Raw genomic sequence first — 27,965 nt, 5'->3', positions numbered from 1 at the left:
TGCAATGCAATTGAAATGGACAGCGCCCTGGTGCTGATTCTGTCTCCGCCTCCAGCCAGCGGTTTGCTGTTGCGAGAGCCGGTGTTGGCGTGACGCACAGCGAGAGAAGGGATGACGCAAACCGAGCCGGCGCTCATGAATAAAGTAATCCCCAATCGAGGCAGTCTCGAAGCCGGAACCGCCCACATATACAGAGTGGGGGGGGGGGGAGTAACACATTACCCACCAGACCCAACCCAAGGCTGTCGCCTCCAAAGCCTCACCAATACGTCCCGCTCTCTCTCTCTCTCCCTCGCTGCGCTCCCAATATAATAGTGAGACAACAACAACAATAATAATAACAATTAAATACAGAGAGGTATTCATAGGCGACGTTGCCGCCACGCTTGTCTGCACACACTCCGTGTGCGTGTGGTGTGTGGCGAGCTCGAGCTTGTGCTGCACGGGGGACATGCAAGCGGGGTCTACGAAGTGCGCGTGTAACGCAGCGGCGTTCGCATTCCCGCTCGCGTGTTCATCGTACAAGAGTTGGTTGCGTAACAGCGTGCGCGCGCGGCACGGCGTGTTGATTGCTGCGTCCGTAGCGTTGCGAGCGGCGGTGATTGACTGAATTATCCGAAGAGATTGGGAGTAGGAGATCACATTGCTCGGCGGACGGACGGACGCACTGGCGGACGCACGGACGGACAGAGAGAATTGAGTCATCGTTGGTGCTCGGGGGAGAAATTTGCGTGCGGCGAGAGTTCATTGAGACGGACAGATGCTGCGATCAACCATCGCGACAGCGAGCCACTAGAGAAGATACTGTACGAGGAACGTGTTTCGGAAGGAGTTTGTCGATGTCATGAAGACAAGAGGCGATATTGGATGAGCGACATTGGGTGATCGTCGAGGGCTCCTGTCGAGAACACAAGTCGAGGATCAGCAGTAGCATCAGCGCAAGGCGAGCGGAGTGACGTCGGGACGTCGTCACGAGGTAACATTACGATCAGTTCATCATTTAAGGATTCATCAGATCATCAGCAGCAGCAGCATCATCACAAGACTAATTGAGTGACATCACGACATCGTTAGTTAGACGTAAGTTGAGTCGCTTTATCGAGCCAGTGAGCGAGTAGGTTGCTCCTCCACCCCTCCCGTCTCAATCTACACGCGGGGAGTGACCTCCTCCCCTCCTCCCCCACCTCCTTGCGCGCGCCAGAAGTAAAAGAAAAAATCGCCTGCAGCCTCCTCAACGTCGCCGCAGATCGTCGCAGAACCTCAAATCGCGCACCCGCTGCCCCGCAAACTCCCCCAGCTATGGACGGCGACGGCGGCCCGGCGGCGAGAAAGCGTTCGACGAAGTCCGCGGGAGGTGACGGAGCTCCGGCCATGACGACGACGGAGACGGCGTCGCCTGAGCGAGGGGTCGGCGAGGGCCGCGGAGTGACCCTCAAGCAGGAGATCGGCCTCGTGAGCGCGTGCGGCATCATCGTGGGTGCGTGGGCCTCTGCGTCACGTGACCTCCATTGTTCCCAGCCTCGTGCGCAATCATCGCCACCGTCGCCATCTTGGTCTGACGTCATCGTCACCATGGCAACATTGCCATTGTGACGTCGTCATCGTCATCGTCATCATTATCGTCGTCATCATCATCCTCATAGTCATCATCATCGTCGCCATCGTCGTCATCATCGTCGTTATTATCGTCATCGGTACTCATGCAGCTGCGTTGGAAGTGGTGCACGAATCTAAATACATTCGTCAATAACATTGTGTGTGACCTGAAAAGAAAAAGTATATAACAGTCGACGTTTCAGGCAATGGCCCTTCTTCATAAAGTACGTAAAATGTTTTTATTTTAATTGAAGGCGGTTTTGTTGATGAATATTTTAAGTTGTTTTGTCATCGTCATCATTAGCAGCAGCAGCAGATGTAGCAATATCATCAGAAGCATAAATAAATCCGTTAGATGCAGAAGAATCATCATCATCAGCAGCAAAGTGTCATCAACAGCATGATTATCGTCATAGTTGCCATCAGCAGAATATCATCATCAGCAGCAGCAGAAGCAGCATTATTAGTAGAAGCAAAATAATCATCAGCAGCAGAATCATCATCAGCACCATAATCATCAATATGGGCAGGAGCAGCAGAAGCATCATCAGCAAAATCATTATCATCATCAGCAGCAGCAGCGGAAGCATCAACATGGTCAGCAGCAGAATCACGAGTAGCAGAATCATCAGCAGGAGCATCAGCAGAATCATCAGTAGAATCATCAGCAGAACCATCAGCAGAATCATCAGCAGGATCATCAGCAGAATCATCAGCAGAATCATCAGCAGAATCATCAGCAGGAGCATCAGCAGAATCATCAGGAGAATCATCAGCAGGAGCATCAGCAGAATCATCAGCAGAATCATCAGCAAGATCATCAGCAGAATCATCAGCAGAATCATCAGCAGGAGCATCAGCAGAATCATCAGCAGGATCATCAGCAGAATCATCAGCAGAATAATCATCAGAATAATCAGCAGGATCATCAGCAGAATCATCAGCAGGATCATCAGCAGAATCATCAGCAGAATCATCATCAGAATCATCAGCAGGATCATCAGCAGAATCATCAGCAGGATCATCAGCAGAATCATCAGCAGAATCATCATCAGAATCATCAGCAGGATCATCAGCAGAATCATCAGCAAGATCATCAGCAGAATCATCAGCAGAATCATCATCAGAATCATCAGCAGGATCATCAGCAGAATCATCAGCAAGATCATCAGCAGAATCATCAGCAGAATCATCATCAGAATCATCAGCAAAATCATCAGCAGAATCATCATCAGAATCATCAGCAGAATCATCAGTAGAATCATCAGGAGCAGCATCAGCAGGAGCATCAGCAGGAGCATCATCATCGCTGCCGACACGTTCTGTCTATTGCTGCTGTTCACGCCGTTATGTAAACCACCACCGCGTGTTCATTGCCACAGTGTAGCAGGTTATTGAATCATCGTCAGCACGCGGTACTTTTACCGAACATCATAGAAAAAAATGGGACCTTTTTGCCATTATCAAAGCATGAAAAAATTATAATCGGTTTTAACCTTTTTGGCAATAACAGGAGTTGTGCTAACATGTTCAAACACCGAATAGAAACCTTTTTCAAGTGATCAAGTACTGCATCAACCACACATAGTGCTTGTGGCGGACATGCAAACACAACGTGCTCTGGTAATGTTTGTTTGCATGTTCACCGCAAGGACTGTGTGTGGTTAATGCAGAGACTTGATTCCTTGCGAAAGGTTCCTGTTTGATGTTTGAACATCTTAGGTAGGGGCCATCCATTTAGTAGGTACGCAAAAAATATGTCAAAACTTGACCCCCCCCCTCCCTGTACGCACGCGGACTTTTTACACCCCCCACCTTAACGCACCCCCCCCCCCCGAATCCTATAGAACGGCCGATATTTAATCCACGCAAAAACGATCAAGGGTTAATCATATTAACGTGTTTAAGCAAACAGATAGTCCACCGCCGGACTATCTAACTCATTTGAAGGCCAATATAGACGAATTATTATCGAGGCATCACCCCCCCCCCCCGTTTCCTATGCGTACGCACATTGTAATAGACCCCCCCAAACGCAAGCGTACGCATTTAGGTTAACCCCCCCTCCCCCTCCATGCGTACCTACTAAATGGATGGCCCCTTAACAGCCGTTGCATTGCCAGCAAGGGTCAAACCTATTCTTATACTTTGATACTTGCAAGAAAGGTCCCACGATGTGTCTGCTCGCCACGAGCTATAAACGCCCTGATAGTGCATTGCCCTTGTGCTGTTCGCCTTTTGGCGTTCTCTGGATGGTGGCGGCACTTGGGGCGTCGCGAAGGAGTAGCGGGATGGATGGGAAGGGAGTTGAGGAAGCGAGGGGAGCGATGAGATCGTGGGGGGATAGAGAAGAGGTGAGGTTACCCGCCGCCTGGCTCACTCACCCCCCCCTCCCCCTTGACGTCGTTGGCAAGAGTGGGGCCATTGTAGCACTCGTCACACACAGAGCGCTCGCCGCAAGCGAGCCACACCGGCACCTGGTCGCTTGATTTCGTCAAGGAGAATTGACCAGCAGAGACCCAACTCCGGCGGTCATTTCAGTTTCATATCAGTTTCATTTATTCGGTATAACCCCGTGAGCCACGCGGCCCTTGACTTGGCGCGGCCGTCGAACAAATGCGGCGTCGCGAGCGCTTTCAGACGCGCTCCTGCGGCCGTCTGGAACGTTCTTCCTTACGATATGAGGAAGCCACTGGGAGCTGTGCCGCTTGTAAATCGTCGTCGTCTAGATTGACAACGCTCGTTTCTTCAAAACTGCTTTTTGTGTTTGGTTTGTTGTCCTTCACCCGCTACCTCCGACTTGCACGGTTAGCTACGTACGGTGCGAAAGAAGTTCAACATACATGAAGGCCGGCACGGTATACGAGGGGGTGGATTGCCAGCACCACGCCCGGCCGCCTTTGTCTCTCTAATGGCGATGTTTACACGCCACACCAGGTACTCATTTGAGGCTGAATAGACCTAGTGGAGGCCTGGACAGTTTCAATTAATCGTCACCGGTGTTGGCCGTGAGCGGGAATAGAACTCGGGTCGCCGGGTTCGTAGTGCAGCGTAGCGCTAACCGCTACACTACAGTGCCGGATTATCCCAGTAGCAAAAGTAGCTACACATGCTATTGGCCCCGCACTTTCAAGGGCCCCGCGCTAAATGCTTTCAAGCTAGATTTGAAGCTTTCGTGACTGCAAGGATTCATATTCTTAGGTTTTTTCGGTGAAGTCACGTAGGTAAAAAATTAAAATTAATAAAAGTTAAATAAAAATAAAATAAAAATCACGACGTTTCGGAGGCAACACAAGCTTCCGTCTTCAGGTGGAACCGTCACAGCACGCTTGCTACAGCAAATGTTGCCTCTTTTCAAACTATCAATTCCGGTCCAGTGATTCTTCACTTGCTCTATTAGTATAGTAATATACCACCTTCAACTTTTATGAACAACTCGGTGTTTAAGGTTAGCGATTTGTCATATTATCTGGCTGTATAGCGAATGAAAACATACAATTACTTTACTATGCAAGTCAAACATTTGTGTTTTAATATTTACGTGTTTTTTTCAAATTTAGGGCCCCTTTATAACATTTGCTACAGGCCCCGCACTCGCCTTATCCGGCACTGCTACCCTACCACCCTAATCACAATCATTCCGTTCCCAAACTATCCCGTTTCCATACTCTTTGGTTCTTTCGGTAAATCACGACGTTTCGGGCGCAACACAAGCGTCCGTCATCAGGTGGGAAAGCATCGTGGTCTGCTGCTGAGACAGACTGTTTTAAAAGGTTTGAAATGGGTGTAGCCCTTGGGCCCTTGGGCTACACCTGATGACGGACGCTTGTGTTGCGCCCGAAACGTCGTGATTTATTTTATCTTATACCTACGCGACTTTACCGAAACAACCAAAGAGTATGGATTCCTGCAGTCACGAAAGCTTCAAATCAAGATTATCCCATTTCCATCATTCAATCACCGACCGCCGACGGTTGCCAACTCTGAGCGACAAAAAAGAAACCCCGGGACGCATCGTAGAAACAAAAAGGAAATACCTGACGAAGTAAGACGACAAAAAACGGGGAATCTCAAAAGCCCTAGGAAGTATCTTCTTAGTTCTTTCGGTAAAGTCACGTAGAATGGAAATAATAAAATAATAAAAATAAAACATAATAAAATAATTCTCACGACGTTTCGGCCACAACGCAAGCAGCCGTCCTCGGGTGAAGACCAGGTCTGTCGGGGAGACAGCGTCTGAATGAAGGAAGCATTACATATGCCCTAGGACAGCAGTTACAGTCCGTTCTCGCACACCGCGAATTGGATATATAACGCGATGAATGTATTAGAGGGACCACACTTTTTATAACGCGGATGCGAATTGGATGTAACGCGATCGAGTGAACGGAACGACGTCGCAGCACGAGTTAGAAATTTGCGGCTGTGACGGCTGCCTCGGCGTTGCTGGATGCTTCTAGATGCGAGCCACACGCAACATCGTAGGCATCTCGCGTGTCACCGCTGACTGTGCTTTACTCTCCGTGTTATACATTATTGATGATAACGCGATGTTTACAAAAACGCGGCGTTCTTTAGCCTCAGCGGTGTGACCTGTCCCTTAGGAACACCGCGTTGTAGGAGAACAGACATCGGACGGTTCCGGGAAAAGCCAGGACGGGTGGCAACCATAACACACACCATCATCATTTAATTCCCATAATTACCATTATTTGACAACGTGTCTGCCAATGGCCACCGTGCCACTTTGTGTCAGAGTCGAAAGGTTCAATCCCCACGAAAATCCGCCCTGCAATTAGCAAATGGGATGTTTACACGGCGCATGTCATTCGAGGGTTTAAAATTAGCCTCGGCGATGACCTAGATTCGGCTTCATCGACGCAAATTCACGGAATTAAAAACCCCCCACGTTTAATGGGGTGGCTAGGGTGGTTCAGAGTGATGGGCCGGCACTGCTGAGCTAAATTCCTGGTTTCAGCCACCCGTTATTAAACTGGGTCCTCCAGTGGTGATGAGTTGGTTGTCTCAGAGACTCACACAGAGACCCAGACTCACACAAAGAGCCATAGTCTCACACACAGAGACCCAGACTCACACAGAGAGCCAAAGACTGACACAGAGACCCATAGACTCACACAGAGACCCAAACTCACACAGAGAGCCATAGACTCACACAGAGACACAGACTCACACAGAGATCCACAGACTCACACAGAGAGCCAAAGACTCACACAGAGAGCCAAAGACTCACACAGAGAGCCATAGACTCACACAGAGACACAGACTCACACAGAGAGCCATAGACTCACACAGAGAGCCACAGACTCACACAGAGATCCACAGACTCACACAGAGAGCCAAAGACTCACACAGAGAGACAAAGACTCACACAGAGAGCCATAGACTCACACAGAGACACAGACTCACACAGAGAGCCATAGACTCACACAGAGAGCCACAGACTAACACAGAGAGCCACAGACTCACACAGAGAGCCACAGACTCACACAGAGAGCCACAGACTCACAGAGAGCCACATACTCAGACAGAGAGCCAGAAACTCACACAGAGAGCCACAGACTCACACAGAGAGCCATAGACTCACACAGAGAGCCACAGACTCACACAGAGAGCCATAGACTCACACAGAGAGCAACATACTCACACAGAGAGTCATAGACTCACACAAAGACCCAGACTCGCACAGAGAGCCATAGACTCAGACAGAGCGCCAGAAACTCACACAGAGAGCCACAAACTCACACAGAGAGTCATAGACCCACACAGAGAGACATTGACTAACTCAGAGATCCAGACTCACACAGAGAGCCACAAACTCACACAGAGAGTCATAGATCCACACAGAGAGACATTTACTAACTCAGAGATCCAGACTCACACAAAGAGCTATAAACTCACACAGAGAGCCACAGACTGGCATAGGGACCCAGGGACTCTGCGCCTATGTAAGTGCAGGCTCTAAGACCTCCCCCTCCTTCTCCCTGGGCCCCGCAGGTAACATCATCGGCTCGGGGATCTTCGTGTCGCCCAAGGGGGTGATGGAGAACGCCGGCTCGGTGGGGCTGGCTCTGGTCGTTTGGATCGTCACCGGCGTCATCACCGCCATCGGCGCGCTCTGCTACGCCGAGCTGGGGGTCACCATCCCCAAGTCCGGCGGAGACTACAGCTACGTCACCGATATATTCGGCAGCCTGGCTGGGTGAGTGGGTCAGTGGGTGGGTGGGAGGATGGATGGATGGACAGGTGGGTGGACGGGTGAGTCAGTGGGTGATTGAGTGAGTTGGTGGATGGGTGAGTCAATGGGTGGTTGAGTGAGTGGGTGGGAGGATGGATGAACGGGTGAGTGGGTGGTTGAGTGAGTGGGTGGGTAGGAGGGAGGATAGATGAACGGGTGAGTGGGTGGTTGAGTGAGTGGTTGGGAGGATGGATGAACGGGTGAGTGGGTGGGTGAGTCAATAGGTGGTTGAGTAGGTCGGTGGTTGGGTGGACGGGTAAGTCAATGGCTGGGTGAATGAGTGGGTGGATGGACGGTTGAGTCAATTGGTGATTGAGTGAGTGGGTGGGAGGGTGAACAGGTGAGTGAGTTAATGAGTGGTTGAGTGAGTGGGTGGAAAGGAGGAAGAATGGATGAGCGGGTTGAGCGGGTGGGTGAGTTCATGCGTCGTTGAGTGAGTTGGCGGGTGGGTGAGTTCATGCGTCGTTGAGTGAGTTGGTGGGTGGGTGGATGGGTGAATGGGTAAGTGAGTGGGTGGTTGAATGAGTGAGTAAGTGGGTTGGGTGGGTGGATGGGTGAGTGAGTGGGGTGGGTGGGTGATTGGGTGAGCGAGTGGGGTGGATGGGTGGGTGGGGATGGTGAATGGGTGAGTGAGTGGGGATGGTGAATGGGTGAGTGAGTGGGGTGGGTGAATGGGTGGATGGGTGAGTGGGTGGATGGGTGGGTAAATGGGTGGGTGGGTGAGTGAATGGGTGGGTGAGTGAATGGGTGGCTGGGTGAGTGAATGGGTGGGTGGGTGAATGGTGAGCGAGTGGGGTGGGCGAATGGGTGAGTGGGGTGGGTGAGTGAATGGGGTGATTGGGTGAGCGAGTGGGGTGGGTGAATCAAGACCGAGAGATGTGCGGACGGCACGGGGAGGTTCACGCTGCGACGGGCGGGCCAGGACGCAGCTGATATCCGATGACGGCGGCGGCGGCATCGCGAGAAGAGCCCCGCGGCAATCATCGTGGGATGACGCGCGCGCTCTCAACGCCTCCGCCGATTGCAATCATGCCGGCTGTGTCTCGTTCACACGCGCACGCACACAAGACAAAGATCCCCCGTGTAGCCTTAACAGGCTGTTGGGGCAAGTGCTGTTAGCGAGCACTTATGAAGGCCCCAGTGGCGATGTTTACACACCGCACCAGGCACTCATTTGTGGCGGAGTCGACCTAGGGGAGGACCAGTTCAGATAATAGTCACTGGTTTTGTCCGTGAGCGTGAATCTAACTCGGGTTGTCAGTTTCGTAGCGCAGCGCACTAACCGCTTCGCTACGACTCCCCGCCACGCACACACGCACACGCAGACTTACACATGCGCGCACACAATAACAACAACAACCGCCATTCGCCACTAAGTGGCGGTGACGTCACCACGACGCTTGTGCCAGGCCATGTGCACCTTGAGGCCACGTGAAGTGTCGAACGCCCGCTGGCAGGAGGTCACGGGGCAGACCCAGGTGCCAGGAATACAGCACCCAACTATAGGATCGCAGAGCTTTGGAGGGGCTTGCGAGGGTGCTTTGCCCGCGCGCCTCTGTGGCGACGATCACCCTCTTCATCGATGCACAGGCACAGTCCCAGGAATAATTAACGAGCGAATTAACATCGACCGCTAATTAATCTCTCTCCTCCTCCTCCCCCCTTCTTCTTCTTTAGTGCTGCCTAACGGCGTGTGCGACTTCACGATGATATTGGTCCCGGTCTAGCACGGCGTGTAGAGTTTGTGCTGTTGTTAATTGTAGCCATGCTTTGATGTTACTGAGCCATGTCGTTTTTGGCCGTCCTGGTCGTTTTTTCCCTTCCATTTTCCTTCCAGGATTTGCTTTAATAGCTGGTATTTGTGGTCGTTTCGGGCAATGTGGCCTAGGTAGTAACACTTCCTGCTAATGATGGTCTTCAGCAGTTGCCTGTCAGTGCCCATATCTTGCAGAACTTGTGTGTTGGTGGTTTTGGCTGTCCATGGGATTTTCAGCATCCTTCGATACAGCCACATCTCGAAAGCTTCGAGCCTTTTTGTTGCTTTTGTTGTCAGTGTCCACGTCTCTACTCCGTACAACACCCTCAATCTCCATCTCTCGGGTCTGAATCTCTCCTCTCTCATCTCTCAGTCCCTCGAATCTATTCCCGTCGACAGCAGCGCACTTCTCATCGTCATCACCCCCCCTATCTCCCTTGATAATTTCTCTCCTGTCACGTCACGAGGCTTTTATGGAATTAAAGTGGGGTGGGGGTGGGAGGGGGGATTTGGGGACCCAAAAATAAAGTTGGGGGCGAGAAGGGAGGGGGAATATAAAAACTCAGGAGGGGGGTGATGAGGATTGGGAGGTTAGGGGGTAGCGTTGCAATCTCCTGCAATATCAAGGAGTGTTGCCAGCGTGTTTTTCATCCATCATCATCTATCTACTGCTGGATGAAGGCCACTCCGAGCCGTCGCCACCTCCCACGCACGCTCCTGCCACCGATGCGACACTCCCGTACAGCATCACGCACAGACTTTTGCCGATTTCATCGCTCCATCTCCTGCGCGGGCCGAAACTCTCTCAACACGTTCCAATCACGAGTTTGTGGCCGCCACGGTGGCTAGGAGATGTTAACTCCCTCGCCTGGTATGCGGGAGGACGTGGATTTGGATCCCGACCCCGACGCCTGTTGTATTTTTAACAGTTTGCGGTGTCTCTCCTCCCGTAGCCGCGTGGATTTTTCTCCGGGTCCTCCGGTTTTCCCCTCCCCACTTGGCATCAGCGTGCGTCTTCGAGTTTTGGCTGCTGTTTATTTCCACGTGGTAAGCCACGTGCAAGCGACCTGTGTGGCTAGGTAGCTTCTGAAACAAAGAGTTATAGAGCTCAGTGGAACTTACCTGGTAAAATGCAAAGTACGGTATATGTGACAGTGTCTTTGCATGTGTATATGGGGGGGGGGGGGGGGCGGGGGGAGCGCTGGTTTAGCGGTTAGCGCTCCGAACACCAACAACACGAGTTCGATTCCCACTCACGGCCACTAACGCCGGTGACGAATATCGGTGGGGGGGGGGGGGGCAATGGGGGGGCAGTGGGGGGGGGCCGGTGGGGGGGGGGGCTGGTGGGTGGGGGGGAACGGTGGTGTAGTGATTAGCGCTCCGAACACCGACAACACGAGTTCGATTCCTACTCACGGCCACTAACGCCGGTGACGAATATCGGTTGAGGGGGGGCGGTGGGGGGGGGCCGGTGGGGGGGGCGGTGGGTGGGGGCGGTGGGGGGGGGGCGGTGGGGGGGGGGCGGTGAGGGGGGGGCGCCGCGTCCCACACCCCCTTGACTCTGCTCCCCCTTTCCCGTGTGACGTTGCCACTACCGCCACCACCACCACTGGGCAGCTTCCTGCGCCTCTGGATCGCCGTGCTGGTCATCTACCCGACGAACCAGGCGGTGATCGCGCTCACCTTCTCCCGCTACGCGCTGCAGCCCGCCTTCCCCTCCTGCCTCTCGCCCGACCTTGCGCTGCGACTCCTCGCCGCGCTCTGCCTCCGTGAGACTCGCACGCACTCTCGGTGGATCATCGTTGTTGTTGTTGTTGTGATCATCGTTGTTGTTGTTGTTGTGATTGTCGTCGTTATAATCATCGTCGTTATTGTGATCATCGTCGCTGAGATCATCGTCCAAAATCCTCTGCCGCTGTGAGGATGACCGCCAGAGTCCACATGTTGATGGTTTATGGGGCCGTCCATAAATGACGTCACGCACCTGGGGGGGGGGGTTAGACATTTGTGACGATGTGTGACGGGGGGGGGGGGGGTTTGAGAAATGTGACGTCACATAAAAATGCGCAACTTTAAATAAATATAAACAACACGTTCTACTTAATTAAATCGACTTTTTCATAAATTCTAGATGTGAAGTTTTCGTGACTGCAAGGATCCATACTCTTTGGTTCTTTCGGTAAAGTCACGTAGGTAGAAAATAATAAGAAAATACAATAAGAAAGTGAAAACAACTAAATTAAATCACGACGTTTCGGGCGCAACACAAGCGCCCTTCATCAGGTGGGGACCACCACAGCGAGAACAGTTGCTGAGGTATGCCAAAGAGAGATGGCTCTGACAAGGGTTTATATAGCTGAGCAGGGTGGGGGTGGGGGGAACGAGGGCAGGGTGAGTGTGGGGGCAGGGAGTGGGTTGGAGAGGCTAATCCTCAGGGTGGACCAGAGGTCGCAAACGGGTTTTGATTCCTTACCCGTACCCGGCCGTACCCGTTCCCTACCCGTACCCGTACCCTACCCGAAATGAGTGACAAACGGTTACTCACCAGTGACTCACGGCCTACCCGTACCCGTACCCGGCCGCACCAGGGTCGCAAACGGGTACCCGTACCCGTACCTGGCCGGGTACGAGTAGCCGGGTATCGGGTAGGGTACGGGTATCGGGTACCCGGTTGCGACCTCTGGGGTGGACGTAATGCTCCTGGCCATACTGATCCTACTGCTCCTGTACATAGGATGTGGGGGGGGGAGAGTGGGTGGGGTGGACACATTTGCACGATTGAAACACTGCACGTCAAATTTCCTAGTGATGGTTAGTGTGCAAGGCTGGGAAATAAAAGACCGGAGATGTGGATATGAATATAAACTATCAGGTAGCTAAACTTTATATAGCTGAGGAGGGTGGAGAGGGGATGAGTGGAGCGCCACATTAAATTCGCACTACAATGACAATAGTTTAAAGAGAATTGAAGCATGTTTTATTTTCAAATTGGAAATATGGTTTTGGGGGGGGGGGGGCAGAGCTTTGTGACGTCATATTTGAGGGGGGGGGGTCTGACTTTTTGTGACGCCGTGTGACGAGGGGGGGTTGAGAAATGTGACGTCACATCAAAACACACAACTTTAAATAAATATAGAATTGTTATAACAACGCTAATTGTTATAACAACACTCCTACAACATCAGAGTGCAGCGCCACATTAAATTCGCACTACAATGACAATAGTTTAAAGCGATTTGAAGCATGTTTTATTTTCAAATTGGAAATATGTTTTGTGGGGGGGGGCAGAGCTTTGTGACGATGTCTGCGAGGTGGCATTATGGGCACTTTGTGTGTGTGATGATTGCGACCTCTTCATGGTTTTTGTTCTTTGAGTGAATTGTTAACCTTTCCTCGACAGCACTTTGCACTCCTAATCGTGTTTTTGTATCGATTCGATCACCGGAACGTTCTGATCCATGTGCCCCCTACTGGACATGTGTAAAAAAATTAACCCGTAAAAACAAAGTTTTTCACTATAAATCCTTTATATGCGTGGCATCGGTTTTATTTTATTATTCATTTCTGTTTTTCTCGAGTAAGAGTTTCATTTTTATCACATTGGTATTTTAAATTAAATATGAAAAAAAAATTCCTAAAAAGTGGAACATTTTGGAAAAAATTTTTCACGAAAATAAATTGTCTCGCACAACGAGTCTGTGTGCAAAATGTCAGCTCGATTGGATCACGGGAAGTGGGTTAAAAAACGACCGAAAGATTTGCACGGTCGTAAGCGCGCAAGCAAGTGAACTTAATATAAAGGATTTAGAAAGAGCTTTTCAGCTCATCGAATTCCTCCAGCGCGAGTGTAGATTGCGTTCTTGTGCTATTCTGATATTCGTGCGGCAAAAACCGGAAGCCAATGCAGCTCAGCGACGCAGCAGACGGGCAACGGTCGCGAGCCGCCGTCACTCCGATGAGCACGGTGGGCTAAGTACGGTGCCAAAGAAGTCCACGTACGGCACGTTCACGTGATCACCGCACGTGGTGGTGGTTACGGCGGCCCGAGCGTCAATTTATTTTTGCCTCGATTTATGAACTCCCCGGTGAGGTGCGAGGAGATATGCAGGTGAGAGAAGAGGTGGGGCGAGACGAGAGAGACACATGCAACAGCTGTGAGATGGCAGATGCATGCAATAGACTTCAACAAAGACAAAGACCCCCATATAGCCTGGAACAGACTGTTGGGGCAAGTGCTGTTAGCGAGCACCTATGAAGGCCAGCACGGCACACGAGGGGGTGGGTGGGCCAGCACCACGCCCGACCGCCTTGTCTCCCTAGTGGCGATGTTTACACACCGCACCAGGTACTCATTTGAGGCTGAGTCGACCTAGGGGAGGCCCGGGACCGGTTCAGATAATCGTCACTGGTGTTGGCCGTGAGCGGGAATCGAACCCGTGTCGCCGGCTTCATAGCGCAGCGCGCTAACCGCTACACTACCGCTCCCCATAGACTTCAACATACACACACACACCTGACCTGGTGACTACCCCCCCACCACCCCGACCTTGCCCAGTGCTGCTCACGTGGATCAACTGCTGGAGCGTGCGCTGGGCAACACGTGTCCAAGACGTGTTCACGGCAGGCAAGCTCCTCGCACTGGCGCTCATCGTCGTCATGGGCCTCGTGCAGATCTGCAAGGGTGAGTGAGCGGCACAGAGGGTGCCGCTGGTCGACTGGGAGATGTTACGTACCTCGCCTGGTACGCAGGAAGTCGTGGGTTCGATCCCGATCCTGACGCCTGCTGCTGTGTTTTTGGAGTTTGCGTGTCTCTCTCTCTCTCATCATCATTACGGTGAATAGGAGATGTTAACTCCCTCGCCCGATACACAGGAGGTCGTGGGTTCGATCCCGATCCTGACGCCTGCTGCTGTATATTTGGAGTTTGCGGTGTCTCTCTCTCTAATCATCATCACGGTGGTTAGGAGATGTTAACTACCTCGCCTGGTATATAGGAGGTCGTGGGTTCGATCCCGACCCTGCCGACGCCTGCTGCTATATATTTGGAGTTTGCGTGTCTCTCTCTCTCGCCCCGTGGTCACGTGGAATTTCCTCCGGGTCCTCTGGTGCTTCCCCTCCACATTTAGAATCAGCGTCACTCGTTTCGAGTATTTGGATGCTGCTATAGCCTTGTAGGTATATTGGATACAGTACATGTAAGCTGGGCTTACGAAAATATTTTTGTTATAAAACTACAGGGATATTTTTTAATTAAAAAAATTCTGCAAAAACACTGCACAAAAATTGTTTATAGACAGTTATTTTAGGGTCACCCCCTCTGATGGTGGCACCCAGTGCGCTCCGCACCTCCCACACACCCCGAGTGACGCCACTGCCACTTGCCACGCGATAACGATCTTTAATTACACAATTCTCTCTTTCGCGATACCGAAATACGTCGGCTTCCACGGACAATTGGCGTCAGGAGTGGCCGAGTTGTCTGTCGCTGTGGTTACGATGATGATGATGATGTCTCCGATTGATCTGTGTGCGAGTCTATGGGGCTCTGTGTCTGTACGTCTGCATCTGAATCTAAGGATCTCTGTGCGTGTCTGTGAGTCTCTGGGCCTCTGTGTGCACCTTTGCATGTCAGCAGAGGTGCACAAGCACAACAAAACAACTCAAGTGTATATTATACAGGCGACGTTTCAGACAATGACCCTGCAGTAAATCCTCACTGAATCTTATATATCATTACGTGAGCCTATGAGTCTCTGTGTGAATCTCTGGGCTCTGGGTCTCTGTCCGTTCATCCGTCAAAATATCTGTCTGGCTAACTCTCCGACCATCCATCTTCCCGTCCATCCATCCACCTGTCCACTCATCCATCCCTCCGCCTACCGCCCGCCCCCGCGTCCCAGGTGAGTACCACTGGCTGGTGCCCGCCGTGGCGTTCCGCCCGTGGCAGGAGGTGCACGTGGGGGCCGTGGCGCTCGCGTTCCTGCAGGGCTCCTTCGCCTACGGGGGGTGGAACTTCCTCAACTACGTCACCGAGGAGCTCGTCGACCCCTACCGGTGGGCGAGCGGCGGTCCCTCCGGTGGTCCCTCCGGCGGTCCCTCTGGCGGTCCCTCCGGCGGTTCCTCCGGCGGTCCTTCAGACGGTCCCTCTGGCGGTCCCTCCGACGGTCCCTCCGACGGTCCCTCTGACGGTCCCTTCGGTGGTCCCTCCGACGGTCCCTCCGGCGGTCCCTCCGGCGGTTCCTCCGGTGGTCCCTCCGGTGGTCCCTCCGACGGTCCCTCCGACGGTCCCTCCGGCGGTCCCTCCGACGGTCCCTCCGACGGTGTCTCCGGCGGTCCCTCCGACGGTCCCTCCGGCGGTCCCTCTGGCGGTCCCTCCGACGGTGTCTCCGGCGATCCCTCCGACGGTCCCTCCGGCGGTCCCTCCGGCGGTTCCTCCGGTGGTCCCTCCGGTGGTCCCTCCGACGGTCCCTCCGACGGTCCCTCCGGCGGTCCCTCCGACGGTCCCTCCGACGGTGTCTCCGGCGGTCCCTCCGACGGTCCCTCCGGCGGTCCCTCTGGCGGTCCCTCCGACGGTGTCTCCGGCGATCCCTCCGACGGTCCCTCCGGCGGTCCCTCCGGCGGTCCCTCCGGCGGTCCCTCCGGTGGTCCCACTTGGTGGTCCCTCCGGCGGTGCCTCCCTGCGGTTCCACTTGGTGGTCCCTCTCGTCGCGTCACGGCTCTCCCTCCCTCTCTCTCGCTCGCGTGCAGGAATCTCCCGCGAGCGATCTTCATCTCCATCCCGCTCGTCACCATCGTCTACGTGTCGGCCAACATCGCCTACGTCACCGCCATGTCTCCCCACGAGCTGCTCGCTTCCAACGCCGTGGCCGTGGTGAGTCGTCGTCGGCTACGTCGTCGTCAGAAGCAACGTCGTCATCATCGTCGTCAGCAGTAACGTCGTCATCATCGTCGTCGTCATCAGCAGTAACGTTGTGATCGTCGTCATCATCAGCAGTAACATCGTCATCATCGTCATCATCAGCAGTAACATCGTCATCATCGTCATCATCAGCAGTAACATCGTCATCATCGTCGTCAGCAGTAACGTCGTCATCATCGTCGACGTCGTCAGCAGTAACGTTGTGATCGTCGTCATCATCAGCAGTAACATCGTCATCATCGTCATCATCAGCAGTAACATCGTCATCATCGTCATCATCAGCAGTAACATCGTCATCATCGTCATCATCAGCAGTAACATCGTCATCATCGTCATCATCAGCAGTAACATCGTCATCATTGTCATCATCAGCAGTAACATCGTCATCATCGACGTCATCAGCAGTAACATCGCCATCAGCATCATCATCAGTAGCAACATCGTCATCATTGTCATCGTCAGCAGTAACGTCGTCATCATCGACGTCGTCAGCACATCATCATCGTCGTCGTCACCTGTAACGAGGTTAAATTAGCTGTGGGTACAACGTCATTCAACTTGAGTCTCAAGTTTAACTTCACATCGACGCATCCCCTCTCCACCTCCCCGTGCCCCCCCTCTCTTCCCGGTGCGTGCCCCCACCCCCCCAGACATTTGGAGAGAAGCTGCTCGGCCCCCTCTCCATGCTGATGCCGTTCTCCGTGGCGCTGTCAACGTTTGGCGGAGTCAACGGCTCCCTCTTCACCTCCTCCAGGTCGATACAGACAGGCCGAGCGTTGTTACACCACCACCACTAACATCACAGACAAGCCGAGCGTTGTTACACCACCACCAACAACAACAACACAGACAGGCCGAGCGTTGTTACACCACCACCACTAACATCACAGACAAGCCGAGCGTTGTTACACCAACACCAACAACAACAACACAGACAGGCCGAGCGTTGTTACACCAACACCAACAACAACAACACAGACAGGCCGAGCGTTGTTACACCAACAACAACAACACAGACAAGCCGAGCGTTGTTACACCACCACCAACAACAACAACACAGACAGGCCGAGCGTTGTTACACCAACAACAACAACACAGACAGGCCGAGCGTTGTTACACCAACAACAACAACAACACAGACAAGCCGAGCGTTGTTACACCAACAACAACAACACAGACAAGCCGAGCGTTGTTACACCAACAACAACAACACAGACAAGCCGAGCGTTGTTACACCATCCGCAAGTCGAACCTTCAGCCCGTCAATCCGTCCGTCCATCTGTCCACGTGTCCGCTCGTCCGTCTGTCCGTCCGTCTGTCTATATGTCTGTCCGTCTGTCTGTCTGTGTGTCCCCAGGCTGTTCTTTGCCGGTGCGCGTGAGGGCCACCTGCCGGGGCTGCTCGCCATGATCCACGTGGAACGGTGCACCCCCATCCCCGCGCTGCTCTTCACGGTAACCCCCCCACCCCACCCTCCCATCCAGCTGCGATCAAAACGTAAAGGCGCAGACCCTTACAATTGCCCGCGGCCTCCGCGGCAGAGGCCGTCCTGGTGGAGGATGTTTGGCCTACTCTTCCGCGCCGGCAAAGACGTCTCGGCGGGAGTGCCCGGACCTTCTCGCCCCGCTGGGCTCGCGACCTTCAGTTTCATTGATTAGGTACTAGCGTCACTACCCGGCTTCGCCCGGGACTTAATTCGCCACGCCCGGCCGGCCTTTGTCTCCCCAGTGGCGATGTTCACACACCACACCAGGTAATTGTTTGAGGCTGAGTCGACCTAGGGGAGGCCCAGGAGCGGTTCAAATAATCGTCACCGGTGGTGGCCGTGAGCGGGAATCGAACTCGGGTCGCCGGGTTCGTAGCGCAGTGCGCTACCCGCTACACTACGACGCGTTACGTTTCCACGTGCGCGGGTCACATGACAGATTTGAAGTCACAGCTCACTTGCCGTGCAAAAAATAAATGCATTATTGAGCTCCCCCCCCCCCCCCCCTATAAAGTCTATTTTTATAATTTGTGCATGGTTTACAGTCTGGAAAGTACCCACATGGCAAATTTCCAGTTTGTTGCATGTCAGGAAGTAGCTAAACATCTTGAACAGACACACATAATCACAGCTTTGCCTTATATATATATATATGTGCAGATAGCCCTGTGAGCCATGCGGCTCTTGACTTGGGTGCAACCGCAACAAACAACAACATGAACAAAGAACATCTTAAAGTGACTACGCGTAACAGAAACATTCAGGAAAAAACAGCAAAGTCTTCCAGAAACAGCACCGTATATAAATGATGTGTGCAACAATCCCAGTGGGATGCAAGTCAAACAATAACAACCATAAGACAATTTAGATTAAAGTTATGAGTCTAACTCTGTACTACAACACCGCGGGGGAGGCCAAGCCGCTGGCTGACTCCTGCACTTGCCCCACAAAGTCTGTTGAGGCTATACACGGGGAGGGGGGTGGATCTTTGTCTTTTGTGTGTGCGTGGGGAGCGGTGGTGTAGCGGTTAGCTGCGTTGCGAACCCGGCGACCCGGGTTCGATTCCCGGTCACGGCAAACACCGGTGACGATTATCTGAACCGGTCCAGGGCCTCCCCTAGGTCGACGCGGCTTCAAATAAGTACCCGGTGCGGTGTGTAAACATCGCCACTGGGGAGACAAAGGCGGTCGGGCATGGTGCTGGCCACCCACACCCTCGTGTACCGTGCCGGCCTTCATAGGTGCTCGCTAACAGCACTTGCCCCAACAGTCTGTTAAGGCTATACGGGGGATCTTTTTGTATGTGCGCGCGTGTGGTGCAGCGGTCAGCTCGCACGCTGCACTATGAACCCGGCGAGCCGAGTTCGATTCCCGCTCGCGGCCACCGCCACCAGGGGCGATTTATCTGCACCGGTCCAGGGCCTCCCCTGGGTCGACTCGGCCTCAAACGAGTAACCGGTGCGACGCGTAAATGTCGACGCTAGGGAGACAAAGGCGGCCGTGGTTACTGGCGCCACTCGGTTGAGGCTCCAGTCGAGAACGGCTCCTGCGTCTCTCTCTCTCGCAGTGCGTGACGACGCTGCTGATGCTGCTGACGAGCGACATGTACACCCTCATCAACTACGTCGGCTTCATCAACTACCTCTTCTACGGGGTGGCTGTGGCGGGGCTGCTCGTGCTGCGGTGGACGAAGCCGGACATCCCACGGCCGATCAAGGTAGCCGGGGGGCGGTTTAGGCGCGGTGACGACGCCGCAGATTGATATGACCTCAGCGATGCATTGGAAGGGGACAAAAATTGTAATGAAACGATTAGAAGGCATTTCCTTTGATGAAACCGCGATCGCACGTGCTCGTAGCCGCCGTTTCACGCCTCCAGTTTGTCGGCCATTTTACTCGAGTCGCCTCCCGCCTCTGCGCGATTGGCCGAGGGCTCGGTCACGTGCTCGGCCGCCATTTTGTCGTCAGAGTCCGCCTTCGCCGTCACGTGCGTTTCCTCGGGGTAAACGACGACGCACATCTTCTGGCACAAATAGGTGATGCATTCTGGGGGAGGAAGATAAAGAACAATTAGAAGATATCCTTTGATTAAACCCGCTGTACCGAGTGTCGCCAGTCTATATAAAAATTCAACTTTATTTTATTTGACCAGGTAAGGCCCCACTGAGCTATGCAGTTCTGGCTGTCACGAATGATGGCTCGACGAGCAGTGGCTTCTCATCATCAGCGCGTCGAAATTCACAGCAGCAGCCAAAATTATCTGTAGTGGGTTCGTAGTGCAGCGCGTTAACACACGCACATCTAAACTAAACTATAAACTTAACTATTTTTGATTTTACCCCACTGAGCTGTGTAGCTCTTTTTCAGAGGCGACCTGGCCACAAATGACACCTCAACTTAGTGGCTTATCATCACGTGGAAATTTATGGCAGCAGACAAATACTGTAAACGCGTGATGTCGTTTGTAAATGTGGAGTGGGGAAAAAAAAACGCGGAGGATCCGGAGAAAAATCCAAGCGAGCACGGAGAGAGAGAGAGAGACGCGAACTCCCGACTCGGCATCGGCAAATTTTCAAACAAGAGACATGTTTTTTGGTTTTGGTCTTTTTACCGAAATAATTTAAGAGCCGCCGCACCACACGCACAGCAGCAGCAGGTAGACATACAGACAGACAGCCAGACAGACAGAGAGCCAGATAGACAAAGACAGACAAACAGAGAGCCAGACAGACAGAGACAGACAGACAGAGAGACAGACAGACAGATAGAGAGACAGACAGAGCGCCAGACAGACAGAGAGCCAGACAGAGCGGTGGTGGACGGGTTCAAGGTCACGATGGTTGCGCTGGTCTCTTACTTTTTTCTCGTGGAATGTCTGCCCCACCTCTTCCCACCACCCCGCCCTGTACCGAACTCGCATTGAAATAGCAAAACAATGATGAACTAAATTAGGTTGCGATGGCCGTGGTGCAGCCGTCTCGCCCAGTGGCGGACTAAGCTAGTGCGAGGCCTGTAGCAAATGTTATAAAGGGGCCCAAAATAAAATAAAAATACGTAAATATTAAAACACACATTTTTTACTTGCATAATAAAGTAATTGTATTTTTTTCATTTGCTATACAGCCAGATAATACGACAAATCGCTAACCTTAAACACCCAGTCGTTCGTAAAAGCTGAAGGCGGTATAGTACTATAGTAATAGAGCAAGTGCAGAATCACTGAACCGGAATTGATAGCTTGAAAGTATCTAGCGCGGGTCCCTTGAAAGTGCGGGACCCGTAGCTACTTGTGTAGTTACTACACATGCAGCTACTGCACGTGTAGCGACTACACATGTAGCTACTACACATGTAGCTACTACACATGTAGCTACTACACGTGTAGCTACTACACGTGTAGCTACTACACATGTAGCGACAACACACGCAACTACTAGACGTGTAGCTACTACACATGCAGCTACTACACATGTAGCTACTACACATGTAGTTACTACACATGTAGCTACTACACATGTAGCTACTACACGTGTAACGACTACACATGTAGCTACTACACATGCAGCTACTACACGTGTAGCTACTACACGTGCAGCTACTACACATGCAGCTACTACACATGTAGCTACTACACATGTAGTTACTACACATGTAGCTACTACACGTGTAACGACTACACATGTAGCTACTACACATGCAGCTACTACACGTGTAGCTACTACACGTGCAGCTACTACACATGTAGCTACTACACATGTAGTTACTACACATGTAGCTACTACACATGTAGCTACTACACGTGTAACGACTACACATGTAGCTACTACACATGTAGCTACTACACATGCAGCTACTACACGTGTAGCTACTACACGTGCAGCTACTACACATGTAGCTACTACACATGTAGTTACTACACATGTAGCTACTACACATGTAGCTACTACACGTGTAACGACTACACATGTAGCTACTACACATGTAGCTACTACACATGCAGCTACTACACGTGTAGCTACTACACGTGCAGCTACTACACATGCAGCTACTACACATGCAGCTACTACACGTGTAGTTACTACACGTGCAGCTACTACACATGTAGCTACTACACATGTAGCTACTACACATGTAGCTACTACACATGCAGCTACTACACATGTAGCTACTACACATGTAGCTACTACACATGTAGTTACTACACGTGCAGCTACTACACATGCAGCTACTACACATGTAGCTACTACACATGCAGCTACTACACATGCAGCTACTACACATGTAGCTACTACACATGTAGCTACTACACATGTAGTTACTACACATGTAGCTACTACACATGTAGCTACTACACATGTAGTTGCTACTACACATGCAGCTACTTTTGCTACTAGGATTATAATCCGGCATTGGTGTCGCCCCCGCCGACTCCACCTTGTCGCGCCGCGCGCAGGTGAGCGTCGCGTTCCCCATCGTCTACCTCCTCTTCTGGGCCTTCCTGCTCATCTTCAGCCTCGTGTCGGAGCCCGTGGTGTGTGGCGTGGGCCTCGCCATCATGCTCACCGGCGTGCCCGTCTATTACATGGCCGTCTACTGGCACAACAAGCCCAAGTGCCTGGACAGCTTCGTCGGTACGCCGGCTGAGGGGTGACGCCGCTGACGCTGGCTCCTTCCCCACTCGCCTGCGGTTCTTGCACCTTCTGGCGCTTCTGAGTCGTCCTCTCTCTCTCCGAGTCGTCCTCTCTCTCTCCGAGTCGTCCTCTCTCTCTCTCTCCGAGTAATCCCCTCTCTCTCTGAGTCATCCTCTCTCTTAGAGTCATCCACTCTCTCTCTGAGTCATCCTGTCTCTCGTAGAGTCATCCCCTCTCTCTCTGAGTCATCCCCTCTCTTAGAGTCATCCCCTCTCTCCGAGTCATCCTCTCTCTTAGAGTCATCCACTCTCTCTCTGAGTCATCCTCTCTCTCTCTTAGAGTCATCCCCTCTCTCTCCGAGTCATTCCCTCTCTCTCAGAGTCATCCACTCTCTCTCTGAGTCATCCCCTCTCTTAGAGTCATCCCCTCTCTCTCTGAGTCATCCTCTCTTTCGTAGAGTCATCCCCCCTCTCTCTCCAAGTCATCCTCTCTCTTAGAGTCATCCTCTCTCTCTGAGTCATCCTCTCTCTCTTAGAGTCATCCTCTCTCTCTCTGAGTCATCCTCTCTCTCTTAGAGTCATCCACTTTCTCTGAGTCATCCTCTCTCTCTTAGAGTCATCCCCTCTCTCTCTCTGAGTCATCCCCTCTCTTAGAGTCATCCCCTCTCTCCGAGTCATCCTCTCTCTTAGAGTCATCCACTCTCTCTCTGAGTCATCCTCTCTCTCTCTCTTAGAGTCATCCCCTCTCTCTCCGAGTCATTCCCTCTCTCTCAGAGTCATCCACTCTCTCTCTCTGAGTCATCCCCTCTCTTAGAGTCATCCCCTCTCTCTCTGAGTCATCCTCTCTTTCGTAGAGTCATCCCCCCTCTCTCTCCAAGTCATCCTCTCTCTTAGAGTCATCCTCTCTCTCTGAGTCATCCTCTCTCTCTTAGAGTCATCCTCTCTCTCTCTGAGTCATCCTCTCTCTCTCTTAGAGTCATCCACTCTCTCTCCGAGTCATCCTCTCTCTCTTAGAGTCATCCACTCTCTCTCCGAGTCATCCTCTCTCTTAGAGTCATCCACTCTCTCTCTGAGTCATCCTCTCTCTTAGAGTCATCCACTCTCTCTCTGAGTCATCCTCTCTCTCTTAGAGTAATCCACTCTCTCTCTGAGTCATCCCCTCTCTAGTCGTCCTCTCTGAGTCGTCCCCCCGCTCTCCGATTCGTCCTCTCTGGCGAGATGTTAACTACCTCGCCTGCTATGCAGGAGGTCGTGAGTTCGATCCCGATCCTGGCAACGCCTCTATATTTGGAGTTTGCGTGTTTCTCTCACCGTGGATGTGTGGAATTTTCTCCAGGTCCTCTGGTTCTTACTGCTATACATTTACACGTGATAAGCCACTTACATTTTTATATAGACTGGCGACACTCGGTACAGCGGGTTTAATCAACGGATATCTTCTAATTGTTCTTTATCTTCCTCCCCCAGAATGCATCACCTATTTGTGCCAGAAGATGTGCGTCGTCGTTTACCCCGAGGAAACGCACGTGGCGGCGAAGGCGGACTCTGACGACAAAATGGCGGCCGAGCACGTGACCGAGCCCTCGGCCAATCGCGCAGAGGCGGGAGGCGACTCGAGTAAAATGGCCGACAAACTGGAGGCGTGAAACGGCGGCTACGGGCACATGTGATCGCGGGTTTAAGTGGTCCCCTTTGTAAAAAAAAAAACACCATATACACATTACACACGCACACACACGGAATGTTTAGCTAAGCTAGCAATTGACAAGTGAATGCGCGGGTGAAATAACGGCTCTCTTCGTAAGCAATTGGGAGTTTTTTTTCATTTATACAACTTTTCCACTGCCACATCCGAGCCGAGCCAACGTGGGTCCGTCTAGTTTTGCATTTTAGATTTGTTTAAATGCCACTTTTTAACGACTTAAAAGCATCGTCCTGACTTTTACCCACAATCCTGTGCTTTGATACAACAAATCTATGGCCACTCGTATTTTAAATGGACCTTTGGACCGGGTGCCTAAGACGAATTGAGTAAAATATTTTCCAATTAGTTTCTTGTCCAAATAATTGTAAAATATAAAAGGCCTTTTTAAACGTAGGAGCTTATACAACTTGTCACACAAATGTGTTTCTTTTTACGTTAACCTTTCGTAAGGGTGTGGCGTGTTTTTTTAGACCATTGTGGAACTCTTCGAAGTAAAAGCCGGGCGGCGGTGACTTACGCTGCTGCTGCCGCTGCTGCACGTGGCTGTTGCGAGGGTTGGTGTGTCACCGCACACACAAGATGTTGTGAAACTCGTAAGCCTGCCTCGCCAGGAGAAGACATGGCAGCAACAGCAACAAATCTGGGCATCTCATTAAAGCTCTGCTACAGAATCGGAATATTTATTTCTACTGGAAGATGAATCCAGTGGGCGATAAAGCTCTTTTTCCACAGATGTCCAGTGGGAGGGGCAGGTCAGAACGTGATAACAAACACAATACAAAAACACGATAGGAGTGCAAAGTATAGGAAAGGTAAACTAATCCCTTTAAAATAGAAAAAAATAAAACCAAACAATTGTTTTTATTTTACCAGGTGAGGCCCACTGAGCTATTAGCTTCTTATTCAGAAGCGACCTGCTCACAAATGATGGCTCAACGAAGTGGGCTGATCACGTGGGAATTTATATCAGCAAAAATAATCGAGATAATCCCCTTGATGCATCTGACTGCTCTCTCCTAACCGCCTTTACCCATGGTTCCCATACAGCGGGTTTCGGCAGTTTCCCACCATCTCTGCGTGACCCATCAACCCCTTGCCCCTCAAGCGGCTGTATTGCAGGCTGATGTGCACCACTCACACTGCACCTGTCCCGTCGTAGTCTCGCGTGGGTTGCGAGGTTTTTGCATGAGCCGAATGATGTGGTGAGTTAACGATCTCGCCTGGTGTACAGGAGGTCGTGGGCTCGATCACGACCATGACGCCTGCTGTGTATTTGGAGTTTGCGTGTCTCAACTCTCTTGCTGTGGTAATAGGTTTTTTACCCTTTTTACCCTTTCAATTGGTACAAAAACTGACACCTTTTTTGTACCAGTTGAAAGGGTAAAAACCTATTACTATATTTTGCCACTGGTAAAGGAGATGTCTCATAGTCTCTTGCTGTGGTCGCGTGGATTTTTCTACGGGTCCTCCGGTTTTTCCCCTCCACATTTAGAATCAACACCACGCGTTTAAAGTGTTTGATCGACGTGAATTTCCACTTGATAAGCCACTTCTTTGAGCTATCAATTGTGGCCAGGTCGCTTCTGAAAAAGATCTACGTAGCTCAGTGGACCCTTACCTGGTCAAATAATAAAAACAGTTTTAGTTTATAGAGCTGTTGCTTTCCTGCTGTGCTCAAAAGTAACGTGGCCTTGTCTCTCCTGCTGTTGTATCGTACACGTGGTTGTGTGTGAGTGCGTTGCTTGGCAACTACTGTACTCTATTCACAAGCCGGGCCACGTGGCAGGGAATGGCCAACATTATTTCGCTGCTGCTGTTGTTGTTGTTGGTGTGGCTTTCATGAAATGTTTAAACAACGACACGAACCACCGCCATCATAATCGCCATCATCGTTGTCGTTGTCGTCGCAACAGGATCACGGGTGCAAGCTGGGAAACTAGTACGTTTACAACCGACGACGACAATCGCGTAAAAAGGTGTCAAAATCACGTGAGACAAAATGTGCGTAACGACAACTGTTAATAAGTATAACCCGTAAAAACAAAGTTTTTCACTCTAAATCCTTTATATGCGTGGCGGCTAGAGTCCTCTCGTCCTCTGGTTTGAGATGGCTGCCACCTATGGGTCAGATGATTGTCTGCCAGTATTAAGCAATTGGTAATTAAATATTTAATTTGTTTTCCCTAAACAGTGTAAAATTTTGGAAAAAAAATTTCACGAACATTAATTGTCTCGCACAACGAGTCTGTGTGCAAAATGTCAGCTCGATTGGATCACGGGAAGTGGGTTAAAAAACGACCGAAAGATTTGCACGGTCGTAAGCAAGCAAGCGAACTTAATATAAATGATTTAAAAATAAACCTCCACCAGCAGCTCTTAAAGAACTGTACAGCATCGCGGCAGCTCGTCGTCTTGGATCGCCGTGACAGACTGATTCGAGCAAATGACGTAGCGATGACAAACGTGGTGGTGCATTTGCTTTCGGCCTCATTAAGGACTCATCAGCAAGGTACGGTCAGCAACGCTCACTGCTGCAAAACGGCTGCCCAGCGTGGCATCTGGGAAGCACGCCGAAGGGTGTCAGTGTAGCCTAGACGGCAATGCGGAATTCGATTAACCCCTTTCCCGTTCCGAGACGACTGCAGGTTGCGGTGGGTGTCCTGTTCACCGCCGAATCTTGTTCATTTTATTTATAGAGGCGTAGCAGCGCCGTCGTTTTTGAAGACGTCGTCACCGCAGAGAACCGCAGCGACACGACCGCCGCGCTCTACGATAGCCGGTGCCAAACCGTGCCACACGTCCCTACTGCATGGCCTTTTAACTTCCGGTTTGATGACGTACACGCGTGTGTATGTACGTGATCGGAACGGAATTGGGGGGTGGGACGAAAATGTTTTTACGACGTAGACGTCATCGGAATGCAAAAGGGATAAACATCTTGCTGGTATGCATTACCCACCTATCACAGCCTCGTGCCCTTCTTGATTGAACAGATTATTCGGTGGTGCTGCTGCTGCTGCGTTGACAGTGCACAAGCAACAACTCAACACGTGGCCTTAACTTAAAAAATGTATAAATATGCAGGGACGTTTAATGCAATGAAAGAGGGCCATTGCCCGAAACGTCGCCTATTATATATTTATTCTATATTTTCCCCCGATAAAGGCCACACACACAATGTGTTGAGGGTTATTTTTTTTTATTTGTGAAATGAGATCGGGATTAGAAAACAGTCGTAGCAATGTGCTCGTTATTTGTTTACAAGTTGGTATTGTGTGAACAAAGCAGAGGTTATATATATTGCCGTGGTGTCCGTGTGTTCTGACATTGCTGTTGTAAACTGTTATAGTCGAAATGCGTGGTACCAGCGACTGGACACAAAACAACAACCTGTTAAATTTGATTTTAAAAACGAATATGCTTTAACATTGATAGAGTTTTTTTTAGGTGAGATCGCGTAAATATAAATGTGTCGTTAAACCCGCCACCACCCGCCACAGCCAATTATTAAGGTTGTTTTGTAAACAAAACACGCCAATTTGACAAACCGTGCTTATTGGCCAATTTGACAAACCTTGTTAATTGGCTGTGTCGGGTGGTGGCGGTTTTAACGACACA

General features: G+C 51.4%; 1 protein-coding gene across 2 annotated transcripts; it reads left to right on the top strand.

The window, feature by feature from the left end:
* The first annotated feature begins 264 nt into the window (after positions 1-264).
* LOC133354945 (large neutral amino acids transporter small subunit 2-like) lies at positions 265-27,965 on the top strand. 2 transcript variants are annotated; one of them, XM_061572161.1, is made up of 11 exons: positions 265-1,477; positions 7,612-7,816; positions 11,226-11,377; positions 14,164-14,289; positions 15,509-15,662; positions 16,356-16,479; positions 17,178-17,281; positions 17,885-17,981; positions 19,581-19,730; positions 22,525-22,643; positions 24,110-27,965. In XM_061572161.1, the coding sequence occupies exons 1-11, from the start codon at positions 1,300-1,302 to the stop codon at positions 24,189-24,191; spliced, it is 1,491 nt and encodes a 496-aa protein (XP_061428145.1). In that variant the 5' UTR covers positions 265-1,299; the 3' UTR covers positions 24,192-27,965. The 2 variants fall into 2 exon arrangements, with proteins under 2 accessions (XP_061428145.1, XP_061428143.1); XM_061572159.1 differs by having other exon boundaries at positions 22,466-22,643.

The sequence above is a fragment of the Lethenteron reissneri genome, chromosome 49, assembly GCF_015708825.2.
Source record: "Lethenteron reissneri isolate LAM-NWPU_2019-01 chromosome 49, ASM1570882v1, whole genome shotgun sequence".
Lineage (NCBI taxonomy): Eukaryota > Metazoa > Chordata > Hyperoartia > Petromyzontiformes > Petromyzontidae > Lethenteron > Lethenteron reissneri.
Note: the sequence above shows the minus strand (reverse complement) of the source record. Positions and strands in the feature narration are given on the sequence as shown.